This window comes from Leopardus geoffroyi, chromosome B2 (assembly GCF_018350155.1).
Source record: "Leopardus geoffroyi isolate Oge1 chromosome B2, O.geoffroyi_Oge1_pat1.0, whole genome shotgun sequence".
Classification (NCBI taxonomy): domain Eukaryota; kingdom Metazoa; phylum Chordata; class Mammalia; order Carnivora; family Felidae; genus Leopardus; species Leopardus geoffroyi.
In genome coordinates, this window is record NC_059332.1 from 8,585,104 (window position 1) to 8,608,326 (window position 23,223).

Consider the following 23,223-nt stretch of genomic DNA (forward strand, 5'->3'; position numbering starts at 1 on the left):
TCTTGATTGCAGCTCAGGACATGATCTCATGGTTCGTGAGTTTGAGCTAGGCATTGGGCTACAAACTGACGGTGCAGAGTCTGCTTGGGATTCTCTCTCCCCCTCTCTTCCTCTCTCTCTCTCTGGCCCTCCTCCACTCACATGCTCATGCTCTCTCTCTCTCTCTCAAAAGTAAATAAAAAAAATTTTAAAGGAAGAAATAGCATGCCTCACTAAGAAAAATGTTTTTAAATAGTTCTAAATAGAATTCTATTAATGTATAATTTTTATTCATGCATCCATTCAACAAGTATTTCCTATGTGCCTACGATAGGTCATACGTTATGCCAAACTCTGAGTCCAGGGATGAATAGAACAGGCAACCTCACTACTTTCTCAGAACAAACTATAAGTAAAGAAATGTATAAACAACTGGGTATGAAGTGCAAAAGTTAAGTGCTTTGGAGGAAACGTGCGAAATGACGGAGATGAAGAGGTAAGAGATTCCCTTAAACAGGGCTGTCAAAGAAGGACCCCATGAAGAGGTCACACTGAAGCTGATACTTTAACATGAAAGAGACAGCCGGGCAAGATCACAGGTAAACCCTTTCAAAGAGGAAGAGTGAGCGCTGTGTTAAGGAACTAAGGAAGAAGAGTTGGGTGACAGCACATTAGAGAGACAGCAGGATAAGAGGAGTGTGGAGTGGAGAATGCAGCCAGATCACATGGAGCCTTCTGGGCTTTGATCCCAAATTCAATCGGATTTCCTCCCAAATGCAAACTACCCTCCGCGGACCCAAGTCTCTCCTCTTTGAAGAAGCTACCACTTAGTCTTCTGGCCGGCAACCTTCCTTTCCCTAAACTTCTCCTACTCACGTGTCTTTTCTCCCCCCATATTCTCTGAATTGTCTTTCAAAGAAGATGTTCTCAATGCTGTTCCACGGAACAGAAGAAGCCGAGTACAGTGGTTAAGAGAACTGCAGGAGTGAGCGGGAGCTTTAGGAGGTCCCCTGTCCTCCTTGTGCTCATCTGAGAGTGAAGGGTGAAAGATCACTGCAGAGGTTTCCTCCCTAGCCTGTTCTTCTTTGATTTGTTCAGAGAATTGCAGTTTCAACCACAGAGCTGGGCAGGAAACAGAGCAGGTTAAGCCACACAGCTTTCAGATTTCTCCCGAAGAAGTCTTCATTACACATAGTTTATTATTTGTGGAAAGTAAATCTTCAGGATATCAGGCTGTTCTATGGTCAAACAGAACCCACCAATTCCAAAGTTAGGTACAAATAAGTTTGAGTTTAACAACTGTTCCAAATAGTCACACTTCTGTTTCGCGTATCTTAGACAGGAAGTAAAAAGTGACCCTATTTCAAATTCGTGTGATTTAATTTTCTACACTGAAAAACTCTGATAATTGAAAATATGCAATTCCTTAAAAATGAAGTTGAGGTCTAGGTTTTGTTTTTGTAGTCTAAAGGGGTATGTACTTACAGAAAATATTAAGAGCAGAAAAAATTTTAATACATTCTTTGTCTCTCCAATGAAAGTAACATATTGGTTTAATTTCTCCTTTTTCTGTACTCAATTATTTTTGCTTGCTTATTAAAAATAGTTGTGATTGTAAAGGACATCTACAGCATGTTTTTTTAACATGATTATGAAACAACACTTTCCAGGTTACTGTCAACTTTGTAAACACTAACACTCACATCTGTGTAATACTCCATCATGCAAGTATATAAAAATTAAGCGCTTTCCAAACTAGAGAAATTGCAACTACCATATAGATTTAGCATTTCTTAAATTTATTCTTCTCAGATAAAGAAAAAGAAAGGCACATCTTATCTCAAGGAAATAAAGATAATTTACAAACTATACAAATGCACATACTCTTTGTGTACCTGTAAAAACAAATTAGCTAATTACTTCAGTCATGTTGATACACAGTAGATACACATATATTTGTTTTCTAAAATGAGAGTTAAATGCCCTTTTGTTCTTCTAATTATGACAGTGTGATACTCTGCTTTGAAAAGCTCAACTCAAACTACACCCAAAAAGCAATATTTGAAGAATGAAAAATCAACACAAACTTATACATCAAAAAGAACTAGCCCACAGACAAAATCTAGGTGGTGAATCCCAAACCCATGAAGCTTTTAAAATAAAGATTCCCCAGCTTTAGCCTAGTTCACAGAATCTGAATCTTTTGAAGTGGCACCTAGGAATCTGCATTTTTAAGCTCCACACAATAATCTGATGAAAGGCCAGGCGTGGGAAGAATGGAACGGCTCCACACCCGGCATCTATTACGTGGGAAAAACAGCGCAGATTTTTATTTGTCTCCTCACATAAATGTAGGTTTCTTCTCCACTTCCACTGAGTATTTTGATTCAATGACTCGGTATAGTTATTTAATCAAGAAAGTTTTCTAGATAGAAGTTTCTAGAAGTGGTCCTTACCACACACGTCTGAGTCATCTTGAACGATTCATTTGAAAATGCAAATCCCTAGGCCAAGGACAGACCTACTGAACTGGGAATCTGGCCACTTGTGTGAATTTAAATGTATACCCCAGAGGTCCAGGGTTATCCGCAGACAGGAAAGCTGGAGATCTGCTTCTATACATGATTACTATCATACCAGCATTCACCCTCCTAACTAAAACTGAACAAATGAGAAAGCTCTATGTAGAGTGTATGGTCATCTTATTCATTCACCTTTCCCTTATTCATTCAATTCATTCTTCCACCAGATCGTGCCCATTCTTCCCCAATTATATTTTCACGGGTTAAGCCCCATTACCCCCAGGTTCTCATCCTTCTTTTGTTGACAGAACCAGAAAAGATGAACTAAGGGGCTTATTTTTTAAAGACGGCAATCTAAATCAAACTTTTCTTTCTTACATTACAAATACCAAGAGATGTGCTGGAACTCCCCAAGAGAAATAAATATTACTGAGAGCAACAAATAAAAAGAAGTTCAGAAATTTATAACCTCTGCAGAACAGCCAAGGTCCCACTAACAAATATTTTTTTTCATGCAGAAAATTATGCTTGCCATACCTGACGTTGTGCAAGTATGTTTACTGCAATTTAATATCCACACAAGCAGGAGAAGAAATTTAATAATTTTTCAGCTGGAATGAATTGACAGCCAGTGTCAGAAAACTGCAGACTCCGGAGAATCAATAAAAGCTACTGGCATCACAAAGTAGTACTTTTGCCCAGAAAACATCTCACAAAGGTCAGGTTTACAAACCACCAGGTAGCAGTATCACTTTTCACATCTTTCCAAGGCTATTAAAATTCCATTAAACAACCTTCCAAAACTAACTTGCAGCCTTTCAAGTTCACCAAAACGATCCCAGAGACAGATCAGCCTCAGTTCAAATGGGGAAAGCAAACCTTTGGTTAACTTTTGTCCCCCGTCACCAAACATCTTTTGCAGAATTCTGTTTAGTAAAAGAATAATAATAATAATAATGATAATAATAATAATAAGCCCTCAATGCAAATATACAGTTATTTATAACGAAAATGTGCGCCTAAGTGGAAATACTCAGTGAAATGGTAGGTACCCGTTAACTATCAGGAAATAAGTTCCAAAAGTAAATTATTTCTCCGTTGCAAATACTGGAAATTCACCCCCACTAAATAGCTGCTGTTACAAAACTAAGTCTGTGTTGTAAGGACACAGTACTCAACTGTGCCTGAAGAGCTGCTGAAACTAAGCAGGATCTCCTGCTCACTGTAAAATTTAGTTTTTCCAGGCTACGTTTTCATTGTTGGTTCCAGGTCACATACGGAATTTCATCAGGCGTCATCAATTCAAGGATCAGACATTCATTCTGCATTTACTGAGCACCTACTAAACCACTACACGCTGCCACACGTGCCCGACCCCGCGCTCTCGGGGCTCAGTCTTCCGGCCTCGACCTCAGATGGAAGGAGAGGGGAAAGGTGTTAATGACGAGAAGGAGTCTGTCTCTGAGCAGAGGCGCAGGGCAAGAGTCCTCATCAGGTGTTTTAGTTTTCCTCCAAACGACATCGACTTCATCAGCTGCCTATCTGATCTCAACAACAGAAGGATGTGCACTCAAGCCAAACGGGGTACGGGCCCCTACGGACCATGACCGAGAGCAAAGAACTCGGCTGCCCCACTCAGACCAAATCTCTGGCTGGAACAGCTACGTTTAACCTGCGAGATGGGCCGTGTGTTCCTCTCAATCCGTGGTCTCCACATTTTGAAAAGTCACTTTCTCCAATCGGAAAATTTAGGACTGCACCACCACAGGTGCAGATCATCAGCCACACTCACGCACTTTTGCACTGCTGGTCTATTCTGTACAATATGAAATGCAGGCAAAAGACAAAGCCAAAGGGTGAGAACATACAAGTCAACACCAATTTTCCTATCTTCTTCCGGCACTGCGATGCACCATCTTGCAGGACAACCGAGCGTACACAAACCCCTAAGCGGTTAGCCTCTCCTGTGGGATTCCTTTGTGGTGCACGGAGTCCCGAGCTTCAGGACTCACAAGTGGGACCAAGTCACCACAGTGTCACAGCTACTGGGGATGTATTGTCTCAGCCTCCCCAGAAAGCCTTTCAGAGTATTAGGCTTTCCAGGGCTCGGCTCTACGTTTTAACAAGGAATGTCAAACTATGCAACTGTAAGAAACCAGTATGCGCATCTGAGTGTTAAGGAGACACTGTGGAGATGCACTACACCTCTCAGTCGGCTCCACACAGACTCCCAGGGGAAAATCTCCAAATCCAAGGCCAAGCTGTCGTTCTTTTCCTTATGGACAATAAGATTTCAAGAAGTTCAGAGTCTCAACCGCATCTGTGACCACGGCCCAGCTCCAATGTTACGACTCCACATCCACACTGGACTTTTTTCTCAGGTTTTCCCAGGGTCTCGTTATTTTACATACATTTCTACACTTGTGTATTTGCAAGTTGTTTCGCAGAACACAATGGAGCAATAAAATAAAACTCACCAATAACAGTGGGGGGCTGATCACACTCTAGATTTCCTGAGGAGGGATATAAAAAGGCATTCCTGGAAGCTCCCAGTTTCCTGTGCTTTGCACAGGATCGTACTTTGTATGTACTTTGTACTTTGTACTTTCGTACTTTGTACGATGCACCCTCAAGTATGAAAATTCAGCGAGTTATGAGCAAATGCCGTTCTGCTGAACAGCCTCAAAGCGCATCCTTGTTTCCCAGCAAAATAAGCTGTTTGCTCAGTTATCAGCAAACCTTATCCAGGGGCCTCCTGGCAGAAGTCATCAAAGGCTGATGATAATAATGTATTGTTATGCCCATTTTTCTAAACCATGTGCCCACCAGCTAAAACATGAACTGTCTCTGACAAATGCTGGTAAATACTTGTTGGATGAATGGAAAAACAACAGCTATATAGTTCTAACAGTGACTTCAGTCCACGTGTCGCTACTCGTTTTCTCCCCTTCACGGACCTCTAGCATCACATGAACCTCAAGATTCAGAATGGCAAGTAGATTCGATTTTGGATACTGAGTGTATTCCAACGGCGGTGGCTGACAAGAGCCCTGTGCTGAGAAGGACTCTGAGGAGAAACGCTGGTTGGTCAGGGAAAGGGGCCCAGGGTCAGGGAAGGCGGGCAGGTAACGCAAGTGTGGTCGATCTGTGGACACAGCCCCAGACAGACGATGGGAGTTTTCAAAATCCAAAGGTGCTTATTTATGTTAAAAGGCTCGGTGATTTTTGTTATCTGAAGACCTGCTCCCTGGTCTGCGTACTTTAATTTTCATCAGCCCAACCTGCCACCCTGTCCTTCTAAACTAGGAGGAGCGCGATGGGGCGCCTGGGTGGTTCAGTTGGTTAAGCGCCCGACTTCGGCTCAGGTCATGATCTCACAGCTTGTGAGTTGGAGCCCCGCGTCAGGCTCTGTGCTGACAGCTCAGAGCCTGGAGCCTCTTCAGATTCTGTGTCTTTCCCTCTCTCTCTCTCTGTCCCCCCCCTGCTCACACTCTGTCTCTCTCTGTCTCTCAAAAATAAATAAACATTAAAAAAAATTTTTTTAATATCAACTAGGAGGAGCCCCTACAAGACAAGAACCTTGCCTTTTTTTTTTTCTTTCCATCTTTTTAGTCTCTAATACAGCACAGTATATACTCAGTAAATGCCAGCTGACCCTTTTGTGATATCCTGGGGATAACAAAACCCAATGCACCCTTTAAACTTAAATAAGCACCTTGGGATTCTGACACCACTCCAGGATGTCAGCAAATGCACAACGCTTGGGCATCCTTCCAACCTCCCAAACTCAGCTCATTCCTTATTAACTGGCCAGGGTTTCCTCTTCAAGATCCCTCTCAACAGAGGTGGAAAGGGTCAGTTCATTTTACAGTTTCCACCAAACATTGCCTAAACTCATGGTTCTCAACCCTAGTTCTCAGCTCCGGGTATACATTAGAGGGACCTGTACCTTAGAAAATGCAGGGCCACCCGTCCGCAGGAAGTGTGGTGCACTTGCCAGCAAGGGGACACAGACAGAAGTTTGGTTTTGGTTTTATAACTGCCGAGTGACTAAAACGAGCAGCCAGACGGAGAACACTGATTGACCTGAGAGCAACCTCTGGCCCTAAAGACCACATCCTCCTCTCATAGGGATTTATGGCAAATATTAGCATATTGGAAACAACAGGAAGTTCTGCCATAGAGAGTTGTTCTCTCATTTGTTTAAGTTAGCTTTCCCCAAAGCTGACCAATGAATCCTCTCATCCATAATTCCAATCACAAATACAGCTTTAATGGAACACAGCCACACCCATTCATTTATGTATTGTCTGTGGTTGCTTTCATGCTACAAGGGCGGAAATGAACTTGCAACAGAGACCTTAGGGTTCACAAAGCCTAAAGAACTTACCACCCGGCCCTTTTAGGAAAACATCTGCCACGCCTGGATTGGCATATTGAGGAACACAGGCATCTCCCATTGTTCTCAAGTTTACATTTAGGCCACTCTGCTTTTGTGAAAGACTCATGTTGCTACCTGTTTTCCACTAACTCAAAGGAATCCAAAGAGGGTTTTTGTTTTTATGAAAAAAGGCGAAAAGTGAAAACAGCATCAGCAAGTTTCACGGCACGCCGCTGAAGGAGGAGGCAGAGCGCAGCCTGGGCAGCGAGGGTGGCCCCTCGGAGCTCCTCCCCTGGGGACCACGCTCAGCATCTCAGCACCACGAGGCCACAGCTCTGAACTGTGTCTGGGAGCCTCTGTGCTTTAGCTCCATTTATTTTGTGGACCTACTGGCAAGATGTGTCCTAAGGTATCAGAAAAACCTAAGAGAGGTTATCTTTGGGGTCTGGGAAATACTCAAAGTTTTTTCCATACAAATGAATGGTAACTGCTCCTTTGCTCTACGCCCCTTGGGCTTTCAAAATATTTCACAGGGATGCTCTACTTTCGGAAAGCGGGGAAAACCTGTACACCAGGCTATTCAGCTGGATTCTAAATGTTCTGAGGAAAGACTCTGAGGTTAGGGCTCATTAAACAGGGCCTCACCTCTGCTTCAACCATGATACCTTGGCTCTTACTTTTCAAATTTCATTTGAAGAAAGGATTCCCTTTATTGCTAAAAAAAAAAAAAGGTTTGAACCCCGCTGACTTAGAAACTCAGAGATCTGAAGAGGCAGAGGCCAAGTAAATTACACTCTGCTTTGCCATGGACAGCCTTAACTAGCTTTCTTCAAAATCAAAGTGATTAACCTCGCTTATTTAGATCAGATATCGGACAAATACCTGTTTAGGCATCGGGTCCCCTTACCAAGTTACATGTATTATGTACGTGGCATGTAGGTGTCTCGTTAAAATTTCTTTGAAAAGTTACCATTTAATATTATACTTTGGGTTTCTTAAAGAAGCAACAGGAGAAAACACCACGTAGAGGCTATACCTGGCATTTCTATATATTACCAGCTAAAGGATTTTTATTACATTATTCAATGTCTTTTAGGAAAGGAACATAATTCTTAGTGTCTACAGCCTCAAACATGTATATGTTTCATTATAAACTATATACTTCCTTTTTCACACTCATGTCAAAGTACATAAATCATATTTCCTTATTCTTCTGGAGAGCCAGGATTCACCAGTTGGTAGAATTACCTTCCCTTTGTGTAAACACAGCACATTTTATACAGCTTTTATTTTCAGGGTCCGTTGCATGCTCCATCATTTAATGTAAGCTGCCTAAAATCCTCCAAATGGATAACATTCAAATTAACATTATTAATCCTATGGAAGAAAGAAATTTCTCTCTTTGAACATGGCACAAATGAAAAGATAAAGGAATAAAAGAGACACTCATAACTGCCACATAAATTAACAGGATGCAATTACTGATCTCTTTTTTGATCTCTGATCAAAATCAATATATAGTAGTCATTGCTAAAGGTGATGAGATAAATGTGGCTTGATATACACTGTAACTCAACAATCTAAGTTCATCCTTCCGAAAATCAAATATTGCTCATATCCTTTCCTATACAAAAGGTCAGGAAGTAATGTTTTCCAGTTGCATTTCATAATTAATCCTACACGCAGCAGACAGTATCTCTGCAAGTCTCAAATAAAACAGAATTCATTTTTTAAAAATTTCAACAGGAATATTAAAATCACTGAGCACCAAGAAATTTTCTCCCTGCTTTGAATATTTTATCTCAATTTATTTACCTTTCCATAACGGGTTTAGGCCACTTTCTTGCGAGGGTTTTTTAAATTTATGAGGAAGAAAAAAACAGTACCGACACACAAATGAGATCTAGAAAAGCACGCAATAGCTATAAAAATAGCTCATCCATCATCTCCACATTTTGATTCCAGAGACGGCAGTGAAAGGTGTTGTTTCCACACCACTCACCCGGCACACTTAAAAAGGTTTGCGCCATCACTTACACAACTGAAACTGATTGATTACCTGCTAGAGAAAAATCAATACGAATATCCTAGAAAACACTAGCTTGTAAATTCATTCTGGCCCCAACAAAGTCCTGGTCATAGCTTGACATGTTTTTCTAGATATCTAAAATGCAACCACGTCAAACCCCCGTCCCCCCAAACTGTGATGCCTAGGAATTTTTAAAACCTAAATCTCAGCACAGATGAGGAGGTGAGGGGGAAGGTGTCCCAAGTCTGCTAGAACAATGAGATTAAGAAGCTGCCGTTACCTGATAAATCTTCTTTTCAGAACTGGCCACAAAAATGATAAACATGTTGAGAAGGTGAAAATATCAAGGGGACCAGGATGAGAGAAAAAGAAAAACAAAACAAAACAAAAACAAACAAACAAACAAACAAAAAACATACAAAGCTAGGAAACCAACTAAATATAAACTAAATAATATATATATTTTTTGATAAAAGGTACAGTTTCTATTTTAAAATATAAGTAATTCTGATTTTAATGCTATCCATTCAAAATTTAACGAGCTCTCTTTCTCGTTTTTTGGCAGCCGAAATGTATAGTCAGTAGCTCTTTGGGAAACCACTGTACATTCAGAATGATTTCATGATTATTTCAGAACCTCTTCTGAATGCTCCCTTGCCGTTGGGTCAACCCTTAGTCTCTTCATTCATTAGACTACTAAGAAATAAACTTTTAAGGAATAAATTTTTATGAATATAAAATATTTCATAAATATGCTATTCAGAAAGAAATTGTGCTGTGCTGATTCTATCATCTGACAGGCAACCTGGGTTCTATCCCCATTCTACAATTTGTTCAGAGTTTTTATAAATCACTCTGTATTTCTCATACACAGGCAGTCGTCAAAAAATTTAAGAAAAAGAAAGGACATGTACTTTTCCTTTAACTTCCACTGACTTTCCTCGTACTAAAATTTATTAACAGCATACTTAAGAGTTTTCATCTTAAAGTAGCTTTCCAAAGAACTGTACTGTTTATTATTAATTACAGGACCACTGAATAATGGTGTAGTGAAGAATTTCAGGGGTTCTAGCTCAAAAAATATTCCTAACACCTGGATTACTAAAGAACTAAATATGCAAGAGTCCCAGAGATAAGAGGTTTTTCTTCTATTATATTTACCTTCATAATTATGCTTTACAATTCTAAAGCTCAAACACAGAAATTCTGTCAGATCAGTAAAATCCCAATGTCTTCTGCAGAAAGAAAGGTAATGAACTAACTCAGTGTGTTTAAAATGTAAGTTAGCAACGGATAGTTCCTGGAGTGGAAAAAGATTGTAAGGCCATCCTCAGCATGAATCTGCTTTTCTCAAATTAAGAGAACGAGAGGTAACTGTCACACTAAGTAGTTTCTATTTATAGAGACGTTTTTCATAAAACATATTTTAACAGCAAAAGAAAACCTGTCATTTGACTCTAGCCATTAATGTCTGTTATAGATGTTCCAATATTCTCACTCAAAATTAGACTTCTTGGATTCACTTTAAATTCCTTCAGTTTAAGTAACATGTCTGCTTCATAAAAAGAATACAGGCAATTACTTCGTAGAAGCTATATGGAATTCTAACTACCAGCAGCGCTCAGTGTCACAGTAATGAGAAAACCGTGGCTTGGAGGGGCCAAGTACCTTCCTCAGACCATAGCAGCTGGTAAGCAGCAGAACACTGTTTCCAGTTCCAACTCTCCTATGGCAAAGCACATCAAATAGCTAATGACTCAAGGTTTTCCTAACCACACTGGCTTGCCTAGGAAGTTATGATCTCAATATTCTAGTAAGAGTACCATACGTCAACCAAATGAGTTCACCAGTCCAGAAAGTAGCATTCCGTTTCGACTCTACTATACAGGTAGAAGACAATAGAAAAAGGTTACATTGCCAACATTCCACGGTCAGGAACCAAAAGGCACATACGCAGACACACACACATACTCATGTGGATGAAAGCAATACTAAGTAAATCTCTTCTAATACTTGGTCTATAAATAAACACTAAGTCACTGCTGACCTCTGATATATACTTTGAAACATTCACCATAACTGGCCAACCCACTTGGATGTGACGATGGTCAGTGACGACTCAAGTCTGCAGCAGTCACACAACCATATTGTATTGCTCAGGGGGCATTTCTAAAGATGTGTCAGAGAGCTGAGCTGGGTATCTTTAGCAAAATTCTATAGTTTATAAAAACTAGGATTATTCCTTTCTGGTTTTTACCTCAAGTCAAATGTAATACATAAATGTGTCCATGCTGAGTCAAGAAGCAATCACGTCAAAATGTCAGTATAGGTTATAGGTGGGGGATAGATACAAGGGAGCCAAGGGAATACATTCACTTTCTAGACGGTGACTGAACAGTTTCACGTTTGTAAAATAAATTGTCAGAGTAAAATGAGAAGATTTTTTCCAGTTATATTTAGTTGCAGTTAGAAATGCATAATGTTGGAAAAGTCCTTTGAAAGAACTAAATCATACTCCTACCAATTTGCAGTGTTTGGTGGACAGACCATAGAGTTTTAATATCCCCATTATCTGACAGATATGGGGAAAAATAAACACCAACTCAGAATACCAGCAAAGGCATCATTTTTCAAGTAGATTAAGTTCCTGTGCAAATTTATGCCCTTTCTGAAAAAGCCTTAACATAGTCGTGTTGTACAGAAGACAATCACTCAGACTCTTCTTCAGATAAGATAATTACCTGGCTCTGAAACAGAATATTGGTAAGAGTCGATGTGTTGCCTTTTATTTCTTGTTCAATACAAGTTGAATGTGAATGAAGGAAAAAAAAATTGTTAGATGTTCATCAGTCAAGGGTACTTTTCTATTACAAAGAGCATTCCAAATTCATGTTGACAAAAGCTTTACATAGATTAAATAAAAAAACGCTCACTTTATTTAAAGTGCTATTTAAATAAAGAACTCATACTATGACTTTGAGGGTGTACTAAAAGCAGCGTTTGACTTCCGTGTTAAAAGGGAAAGTACATCGCCAATAACTATTAACCCGCAAGATTATGAGACAATAGATTATATCACGCTGGGCGTAAAGAAACACCAATGTTATACACACATACTATAAACAAAGACAAAAGAGGGAGTTTATGGTTTAATAAGCAGTTATGTATCAACACGGCCGTGACTCATGTTAAAGATAAGTCTTATCATATGCTGAGAGATACCTAAACAATCACATTTTCCAGCAACTGATGATTCAGAAGTAGCTGGCCACCCACCCAAAGAATTATTCTCATTAGGACTCTCCACCAGTGCCACTCTGCACTGGTCCAACAGTCCTGCAGATAAACAGGGCTAACTTTATTAGTTGATAGTAGGATCTACCTTTTTCAACACTCCTGGAAACACTTACTCACTCTATTTTCTAAATGGTCCAAAAATTACCAAAGAAAGAGGTAGAAATCTTGAAAAGTATTTCACCTCAGTCCACAAAAGTCTTAACACACTTCAGATGGTCAATCATTTTTTTTTTTTTTGTCTTTTCTATTAAGTGAAAATGGGTGATAAAGTTCAAGATACATCATACGGAGACAGAAGAGTGGTCAAAGAGCACATAATTCTAGAAACTCTTACCTTGAAAAGACTGTTTGGCTCTATCGACTAGTTCATCAATTGGATAACTCGCCAAATTCCCTCTGGCATGTTTAGTTTTGCAGTAGGTACACGCATTGAGACACCTGTTCAAATGATAGCAATAAATGAAGCTCCAATTTTTAAAGTCAGTACATACTTAGCATGGGAAAAAAACACCCAAAACATACACCAAAATGGTAGCTTAGTGACATGTGCCACTTTATATGAGAAATATTTAAAAAGCCAATACCCACCATACTTCATACTTATTTTATTTCCACCAGGCAAAGAAATTTCAATTTGCAATTCTTTTAAGTTTCAACTACTCAAAAATGGTTGTACAAATCACATAGTATTATCTTCAAATGAACATATCCATGAGGAACAAAGTTTATAAATACTTACAATGATTAATGAAAAGAAATTCAAGATTTTTTTAAACCACTGACATTGCTTGGCCATCATAAAAATAAAAATGTAGTATTGCTTATGTATACTGTATTATTTATAAATGATAATGCATATTCATGTAACTAATGATATAAGAATAAAGAGGCAACGTAGCATTCTCACAAAAAAATACACCATAGCCTTAGAAATTTTAAGACAGTATCTTTCACTCCTGAAGTCAGAAAAAAATGAATATTAAAACAAGTCCAATGAATACTCCCTAAGATTATATTAGAGAAAGTAAACAAGGAGAAGAACACTATTAGTTTTGAAAAAAAAAAAAATCCCAATATTCTGTAGACATGATAGAGAATTATCTTTGAAAAACTAAAATGTTGGCTCTACTCTCATAATTTTTTAATGTAATTTAAATAAATTTTGTTATTATAAAAGAAACAGCGGGACACCTGGGTGGCTCAGTCAGTTAAGCACCCGACTTCAGCTCGGGTCATGATCTCACAGTCTGTGAGTTCAAGACCCGCATCGATGGAGCCTGGAGGCTGCTTCGGATTCTGTGTCTCCCTCTCTCTCTGCCCCTCCCCTGCTCATGCTCTGTCTCTGTCTCAAAAATAAATAAAAACATTTAAAAAATTAAAAAAAAATAAAAGAAACAGCTACAACATAATAAAACAGTCCTACACCAAAAAGGCTTAACACCACCAAACAAAACCAAACGGAAAAAAAAACATCTTCATTGATTCAACTGTTACAATGAGTAGCATGGTTTAAAACACCATCATCACATAAATGCTTTAAAATTTCAAAATGAGGAAAACTGAACTTTTAATAACTGAACCTGACCAATGTGTAATTTTGTTAATATTTGACTATAAATATATATGGAATCGCTGTACTCAGCGACCAAATATGCAATGCTTAATTTTTGGTAATTTTTGCATGGCACTTTTTTTTTTATTGTTTTCTTATTTTTGAGAGAGAGTATGTGGGGAGTGGGGAGAGCAGAGAGAGAGAGAGGGAGACAAGGGATCTGAAGCAGGCTGTGAGCTGACAGCACAGAGCCTAATACGGGGCTCAAACTCAAGAACCATGAGATTATGACCTGAACCAAAGTCAGATGCCCAACCGACTGAGCCACCGTCGTGCCCCCCTGCATGGCACTCTTAAGTAACACATACACTTGAAATGATTTTTACTGTTTATCCAACTATATAATCTTAAAAAACTAGCCCTCTTTTCTTCTTAAGCCATTTTTTTGTTTTGTTTTGTTTTTAGATAAAACACAGATCATGGCCTCTTTCTTATTAGCACAAATTCTAGTCTCCCAATTGCTATCGGTCTTCTCTTTTCAATTCCCATCTGTTCCATGAGAAGGGAAAAGAGAAAATTATTGTTGGCCTCTCCCTAGGAAAGTAACTCACTTTATTTTTTTTTTTTTCAACGTTTATTTATTTTGGGGACAGAGAGAGACAGAGCATGAACGGGGGAGGGACAGAGAGAGAGGGAGACACAGAATCGGAAACAGGCTCCAGGCTCTGAGCCATCAGCCCAGAGCCTGACGCGGGGCTTGAACTCACGGACCGCAAGATCGTGACCTGGCTGAAGTCAGACGCTTAACCGACTGTGCCACCCAGGCGCCCCATTAACTCACTTTAAAAAAAAATTTTTTTTTAATGTTTATTTACTTTTGAGAGAAAGAGACAGAGACAGAGTGTGAGCCAGGGAGGGACAGAGAGAGAGAGGGAGACACAGAATCTGAAGCAGGCTCCCAAGCTCTGAACTGTTAGGACAGAGTCCAATGCCAGGCATGAAATTGTGAACCACCAGATCATGACTTGGGCTGAAGTTGGATGCTTAACTGATCCACCCAGGCGCCCCAAGACTAACTCACTTTTGTTTAGCCTTGATTAAGCATCAGATACTTTTCTAGATGTTTTATACACATTATCTCATTCATCATTCTAGAGTTGAATGTTACTATCTCCATCTTACAGATGAAGAATCTACCTCAAAACTGTCTGACAATACAGTTGATACCACAGAAATACAAGTCTTAAGATACTATGAACAACTACAGGCCAAAAATTGGCCAATCTTAGAAGAAACACACAAATTCCCAGAAATATACAACCCACAAAAGTTAAATCATGAGGAAACAGAAAATCTGAATAGATCAATAATAAGTAAAGAGATCATATCATATCCTACCATCAAAAGGCATGGGAGCACATGGTTTCACTGTTGCATTTTATCAAATACCTAAAAAAAATGAATACCAATTCTTTTCAAACTCTTCTAAAAAGCAGAAGAGGAGCGAACACTCTCAAACTCATTTTACAAAGTTGGTATTATCCTGATATCAAAGCCAGATAAGGACACTTTAAGAAAAGAAAACTATAGGTCAATATCCCTCATGAACACAGGATGCAAAAAATCTCAACAGAATACTAGCAAACTAAATTCAATATACTACAAGGATCATACACCATCATCAAGTAGAATTCATCCCGTGGAAACAATGATTCAACAGATACAGATGAATAAATGTGATACAACACATTAATAGAATTAAGGATAAAAATTATATGTTTATCTCAATAGATGCAGAAAAACTATCTGACAAAAGTCAACATCCATTCATAATAAGAACTCTCAACAAATTGGGTGTAGAATACTGTACCACAACACAATAAAGACCATATGTGAAAAGTCCACAGCTAACACCATACTCAATGGTGAAAATTCAAAGTTTTTTCTCTAAGGTCAAAAACAAGACAAAGCTATCCACTCTAAATAGGAATGGTACTCCCATCAGCACAGTGATTTAAGTCCTACCAGAGTAATTAGGCAAGAAAAAGAAATAAAAGGCATCTTAATTGGAGAGGAAGAGTACAATTACATTTGTAGATGACATGATCTTATACACATAAAAAAAATCCCAAAAACTCCACCAAGAAAAGTGTTAGATCTAATCAATGAATTCAGTAAAGTTAGAGAATACCAAATCAACATACAAAAAAGGCTAGCATTTCTATACACTAGCAAAAATTTACCTGAAAAAGAAATAAAGAAAATATCATTTATGACAACACCAAAAACAATAAAATACTTAGAAATAAATTTAACCAAAGAGGTAAAAAAACCCTATACGCTGAAAACAATAAGATACTGATGGAAAAAACTGAAGAAGATACAAATAATTGGAAACATATCCTATGCCGATGGATGGGAAGATTTAATATTGTTAAAATGTCCATACTACGCAAAAGCATCTACAGACGCCACATAATCCCTATCAAGATCCAATGGCATTTTTTAAGGAAAAAGAAAACAATCCTACAATTTGTGTGGAACTACAAAAGACTCTTAATAGCCAACACAATCCCGAGAAAGAAGAACATTGTTGGAAGCATCACATTTACTGATTTCACACAAGATTACAATGGCACAGTGATCAAAAGAGCCTGGTATTGGCATAAAAACAGGCAAACAGACTAATGGAAATGAATGAAGAGCCCAGAAGTAAGCCTATGCGTATACACTCAACTAGTACTTGACTCACTGAATACTCAGTGGAGAAAAGGTTAGTCTATTCAATAAATGTTGCCAGGAAAACTGGATGCTCCCACGCAGAAGAATGAAACAAGACCACGGTCTTATACCACTCACAAGGATTAATTTGAAATGGACTGAAGCCTTAAGTGTAAGACTGTAGAAAACCATAAAAGTTCTAGAAGAAAACACAGGAAGAAACTTCCTTGACCTGGGTCTTGGCAATTACTTTTCAGATGTGATACTTAGGCACAGCAACAAAATCAAAAACAAACAAGTGGGACTACATCAAACTAAAAAGCTTCTGCACAGCAAAAGAAATAATCAACAAAATGAAAAGGCAACCTACAAGATGGGAGAAAATATTTTCAAACTACATATCTAATTCCTAATAAGTCATTTAAATATTTGATTATCATTCCATAATAAGAGATCCATAATATCTGATGGGGGCTTTATACCCAAAATATATAAGGAACTCAACAGTGAAAACAAATAATCCAATTCAAAATGGCCAAAGAAGATATTCAAATGGCCAATAGGTACCTCAAAAGGTGCTCAACAGCACTGATCGTTAAGAAAACGTAAATCAGGGGCGCCTGGGTGGCGCAGTCGGTTAAGCGTCCGACTTCAGCCAGGTCACGATCTCGCGGTCCGTGAGTTCGAGCCCCGCGTCAGGCTCTGGGCTGATGGCTCAGAGCCTGGAGCCTGTTTCTGATTCTGTGTCTCCCTCTCTCTCTGCCCCTCCCCCGTTCATGCTCTGTCTCTCTCTGTCCCAAAAATAAATAAAAACGTTGAAAAAAAAATTAAAAAAAAAAAAAAGAAAACGTAAATCAAAGCCACAATGAGATATCACCTCACACCTTTTGGAAAGGCTACTATCAAAAAGACAAGAAATAACAAGTGTTGGCAAGGATGTAGACAAAAGAAAGGAAATATTTGGCCACTGTTGGTGGCCAGTGCTGGTCCAGCCACTATAAAAAAATAGTACGGAGGTTCCTCAAAAAGTTAAAAATACAACAACCACGTGATCCAACAATTGCACTTCTGAGTATATGTCCAAAAGAAAGGGAGTCACTATCTCAAAGAGGTATCTGCATGCTCATTTCACTGCATTATTTACTAGAGCCAAGACATGGAAACAACTTAAGTTTCTCCGACAGATAACCCAATGAATAAAAAATATGGTGTGTGTGTGTGTGTGTGTGTGTGTGTATACACACACACACACACACACACACACACACACACACATGCACAATGGAACACTATTCGGCCATAAAAAAGAAGGAAATCTTGCCATTTGCAACAACATGGATGAACACTGACAGCATTATGCTACATGAAGTAAGTCAGACAGAAACACAAATAGTGTATGACCTCACTTATAGGTGGAACCCAAAAACAAACTCCTAGCAACACAGAAGAGGCTGGTGGTTGTCAGAAATGGGGAGTGTGGGTGGGAAACGGGTGAAGGTAATGTGAAGGTATAAGCCTCTAGTTCTAAGATACTTAAGTTCCACAGGTGTAATGGTGATTATAATTGCCACTATTGTATCATATATTTGAAAATTTCTGAGAGCTAGATCTTAAAAGCTCTTATCACAAGAAAAAAGAATTATGTGAAGTGAAATAGGTTAACTAAAGGGACTGTAGTAAGCATTTCATATGTATACATATATCAAATCATTACATTGCATAATTTGAGCTTAAATGTTATATGTCAACTATGTCTCAGTAAAACTGAGTGCGGGTAGGGGGAAGTCTGGTTAAGTAGCTTGCTCAAGACATGTTATAGCTGAGATTCAAATCTAGGCCTGCCGAATGACTTTTTTCTTTCTTTTTAAAATTTGTTAATGTTTGTTTATTTTTGAGAGACAGACAGAGACACAGCATGAGCAGGGGAGGGGCTGAGAGAGAGGGAGACCCAGAATCCAAAGCAGGCTCCAGGCTCTGAGCTGTCAGCAGAGAACCTGATGTGGGGCTTGAACCCGTGAACCTGGAGATCATGACCTAAGCCAAAGTTGGATGCTTAACTGACCGAGCCACCCAGGCGCCTCAAGGCCTGCTGAATTTCGAACTTCATGCTGTTTCCATACCAATCTGACTCCCCAGAATAAATGTGTGTCAAACATCCTAGCTACGTATGGATGCAAGTAATAAAACCATCAACCAGCTGACGTGGCATACAAGTAATGTGGCCAGTCCTTATGGTCCTGTACACGAAGTTATTTCTCTAAAACATGTGTGTCTCTCTTTTATCCTTTGGAAACCTAAGGCTAAGCTGCTTTTTCATCCACAAGCCCACACCAGTTATCTCCTCTCTGTTTACAAATTTTGTTTTTCATCCTCCTACTGGCTCAGGGGCAAAATGTGTCAACTCGTGTGATTTGCCACATCTTTTTATATTCTACTGCTCAGGTCCTCTCTGCCTTTCTCTTTAAGTGGCACCAAGACATGCTCAGGCCCTACCGTTCCATCCCCGGTTACACCCCCGACGACGCATGTTCCTCTGGGTCAGTCAGCACTCTTGCTGGGGGTCTGCTCTCTGGACCTCCTGATACTACTTCGAGTCTCCTGACCTGACCCCTTTCCCTTATTTCTATCACCAATGGAGAGCTCCATAAATGAAGCTGACAAACTTTTTTTTTTTTTTAGATGTTTGTTTTTGAGAGAGAGAGACAGAGAGACAGTGCGAGCGGGGGAAGGGCAGAGAGAGAGGGAGACGCAGAATCCGAAGCAAGCTCCGGGCCCCGAGCTGTCAGCACAGAGCCTGACTCGGGGCTCAAACCCATGTACCATGAGATCATGACCTGAGCTGAAGTCAGAGGCATAATCTTAATAAAGAGGCTAATGGTGAAAACTTAATAAAGAGACTAATCTTAATAAAAGCTACTACTATTTCTGACTTGGGCTGTATCTTAAAAGTAACTCTCTCAAGGGACACCTGCCTGAAGGAGAAGGAAGACAGAAAAGAAGGAAAGGGAAACGCGCATTTGAAACATTTATAACATAAATGAATTAACACATGTAAAGGACTTAGTGTCTGTACCTAGTAAGTGATCATTAAGTGCCGGGCCACTGGTTGTCTAATGTGACTGCTCTAAACAATTCTGTGAGGAAATAATTACGCATTATCATGTTCCAGGTGTACCTAACTTTATGGACCAGATGTGCTACTGAGAGGTTGGCTTAAATCAACTGCGGAAACCAAGTCATATTTTCCTACTGGCTCACTTCAGAAAGGTGGAAATGTAACCCCCATGGAAAACTCACTCATGAAAATTCACTAAAACATTTTAATAAAACCAGGTGATATTCGGAAACATTTATAATAATCAAAATAAGCCAGTAAGTATAAATGTTACATTAAGAATTCAAAATATTCTTCACTAAACTGCTCCCCTGGGGTTAATTAGGATTGTTGATGTGATATGTGTTTGAAGTTCTAAACTCAATATTGTATAAGATAGGTTCATCTTTATCTGCAGTTATCAAAACAATGCTCTGTATTATTTTGATAAAGTGAAAATTTCAATAAAGCATGTTTCTCCAAGCACGTTATAATAGCACGATCTCAAGCATTAAATCTACTATGCCTTACAGTTAAAAGGGGAGATTTGTCATAACACACAGGAAAAATACGCACACACAAAAAAAATCCGAAAAGAAAGAATGAGCTTTTGACACTCTTTGGGTTAAAAACAATTCTATCACCAGGAATTATAATGACCAGTCATTTCGACATGACAAAGCTCCAACAAAATAAAGGGATTCATCATTAGAAACCTTTGGTAGATACTTTCAGTTATCTGTAAACAATTAAATAATTGTCTAAAGGTAAGAATGCCAACCAATTTCTTCAACTGTCAGAAAACAAAAGATCTTTGAAGGCCAACTGGTGCAAGCCAAAACCAGAAAGAAATGGCCGTGGCTGTCCAAGGAAGATGGAAAATCCTGGAGAGACCACAACTGTCATGACAGAATAACACAGCTGGGTCACCACACCTACTGATCTGTGCACAGGTGGTCATCTGGCCACAGGCCAGGAAGGAATGAAAACACCTCAAAAGCACAGACAGACTGGGCCTTCAATTTAGCAGAACTCTTAACTCCTCAAAAGCATCTGTGGCAGAAAATTTTTAAAGTATGGAAACCGAAGAGATGAAATAACAATTTTCACAAATTAAAATATTTCAAAGGGCTCAAATGTATAACAAAATGTCAAATGTGATACCTAAACCACACAAAGCAAGTGAAAACTAAAAATTTTAGCGTATTCACTTTTTTCTTTTAAAGAGCATCTTTAAATATCACAAGTTCTGAAATAATTTAAAAATCAGAGTTACACTTTAAAAAACCCATACTGATATCTGTTTTTGTGGGGGAAGAATAAAAGCCCATGTGACTCAGAATTCTGTTTTTCTCTGCTCTTTTGGGTCAAAAATAAATTTAAGTATGCTAAAATTATTGTAGACTCAGACATTACCACTTCAAACCAGCATATTCTGTTTCACTCACAGAACCTTATTTACTTTTAATCAACTGACAAAGTACAATATTCTTCAAAGCTTCGATTGTACAAAATAATAAGCCCTTTACAGAGCTACACCTTACAAAAATCATACTGGGGGCCAGCCACATCCTTCCATATTCAAGTACCATGAAGCAAAGAGAAAAACCAAAAACTCAGGAAATGTTAAATATTGGGAGCCCTCATCTTGGTTTTAAAAATATTTCCAGGGGCGCCTGGGCAGCTCAGTCAGTTAAGCGGCCGACTTTGGCTCAGGTCATGATCTCGCGGTCAGTGAGTTCGAGCCCCGCGTCGGGCTCTGTGCTGACAGCTCGGAGCCTGGAGCCTGCTTCAGATTCTGTGTCTCCCTCTCTCTGACCCTCCCCCGTTCATGCTCTGTCTCTCTCTGTCTCAAAAATAAATAAACGTTAAAAAAAATTTTTTTTAAGTATTTCCAGAATTACGACAAACTTTTTGATCCTTTAAAATAAATGTAAGAGATACGCCTCTATCAGCAGGATCTGATTAGATCTTCAAATGATAATATGATCCCTGTTTGCCAAGATCAAAATCCCGAACAAAGGAAAAATAACGTACTTAGAAACTAACAAAAACTAACAATCTTAAATTCTTTAAGCTTCCTATGGCAGGAACTCCCCAACCTAAAATGAATCTCTCCACCAGGGTTACCGATTCTACCTTCTCCCCCCAGCTCCAAAAGCTTACTCTAATAATTACGGTCTCTTTCAACTGTTCCCTTTCTGAAGCTGCTTTTAGTTCTGAAAACGCGGGGGGGGGGGGGGGGGGGGTGGCAGCAGTCCAACTTTCTCCTACTGATACCGAATTCAAAAACACTTTCAGCTACATTTTCTCTTACTCCAACCTCCATTAACCACTATGTCACATCCTTTGCTTCAAAAAGTTGTTCCAACATATTTAAACTATACTCTTATTTCTCCATCACTTTACCTGAAAGAATTACCCTTACCACCATCAGCCATTGACCTGTGTAAAAATCATCACAGCCTTTAAAATCACTTGGGGGAGGTTGGTGCTAATAACAGTAAAAGATGGTTTTTGAATGCTGGACACTCAAGCATGCATTTTACACTGTTTCGCTTATCCTCCCAGAAGTCTTGCTATTAGTATTACTATCCTTAACTTTCAGAGAGGAAACTGAGGCTGAAAAAGATCAAGAACCTTACAGGAAGTTACCCAGATTCGATGAAAGATGAACCTATCTTACCTGAAACTCCTTTGTCACCGATGGTACCTTGCTTCTCTTAAGATGCAACTTACTCTGCGTAAGAAAACATGATGATGGATGGAGAGGATTCTAGGAAGATGCTGGGTTGGGAAGCTCCAGGAACCCGGCTCCTCACCTTGATAAGAACCTGCACTGGCACAATCTGCGTCATGTAACAATTTCAGGACTCTGGTATCTGCGAAAGGCCTACAACTTTGGACGGCAACTTGCGGATAAGGTCAGCCGGTAGCACAGTAGCAGCTCCCACCCTACCCATGCCTTACCCAGAGCCAGATCGCACACAGCATGTGGGTGCGGGGGAGGACCCTGCCTGCCCTCACGCTATCAGGAATCTTGCTCCCATCGCTGCTTCCTATCACGGAGGCACAAGACACTGCTGCACCTTTCAAAGTCCCCGCCTCTCCAGCTGAACTGCAGTGACTGCTGGAAGATGTAAAGACTCCGTGTCCCTACTTCTCCCTTCATTTTTCACTTTTTCCCCTATGGGGAAGCAGATATTAAAGATTAGGACACTCAGAAACAACTCCACGTATGTGCAAATTAGAAAGTGACCACATACGACCAGAAGAAGGATCAGAAAAGAACTGAGAAGATCTTAGGTTCCCACCTCAGGCTGATTCTCAGCACAAACAGAGCCTACAACAATTAAAAAATAAACAATAACAAATGAACAACAAACCTGTGAAGGGGGAGAATCTGATTTCCATTTGAAATTTTTTTTTTCAATGTTTATTTATTTTTGGTACAGAGAGAGACAGAGCATGAACGGGGGAGGGGCAGAGAGAGAGGGAGACACAGAATCGGAAACAGGCTCCAGGCTCTGAGCCATCAGCCCAGAGCCCGACGCGGGGCTCGAACTCACGGACCGCGAGATCGTGACCTGGCTGAAGTCGGACGCTCAACCGACTGCGCCACCCAGGCGCCCCTCCATTTGAATTATT

At 39.5% G+C, this 23,223-nt stretch overlaps 1 protein-coding gene and 1 long non-coding RNA gene across 9 annotated transcripts in view; one reads left to right on the top strand and one right to left on the bottom strand.

Moving 5' to 3' along the window:
* CDKAL1 (CDK5 regulatory subunit associated protein 1 like 1) overlaps positions 1 to 23,223 on the bottom strand; it is a 715,645-nt gene that overhangs the window by 392,133 nt on the left and 300,289 nt on the right. For all 8 annotated transcript variants that reach the window (XM_045497247.1, XM_045497246.1, XM_045497240.1 and 5 more), the window contains one exon: positions 12,543 to 12,646. In XM_045497247.1, coding sequence (XP_045353203.1) covers positions 12,543 to 12,646 — 104 coding nt within the window. The remainder of the gene's footprint in view (positions 1 to 12,542; positions 12,647 to 23,223) is intronic.
* On the top strand, positions 12,543 to 16,841 carry LOC123607970. Its single transcript, XR_006717015.1, has 3 exons — positions 12,543 to 12,648; positions 14,661 to 14,663; positions 16,444 to 16,841. It is a non-coding gene; the product is annotated as an uncharacterized LOC123607970 (long non-coding RNA).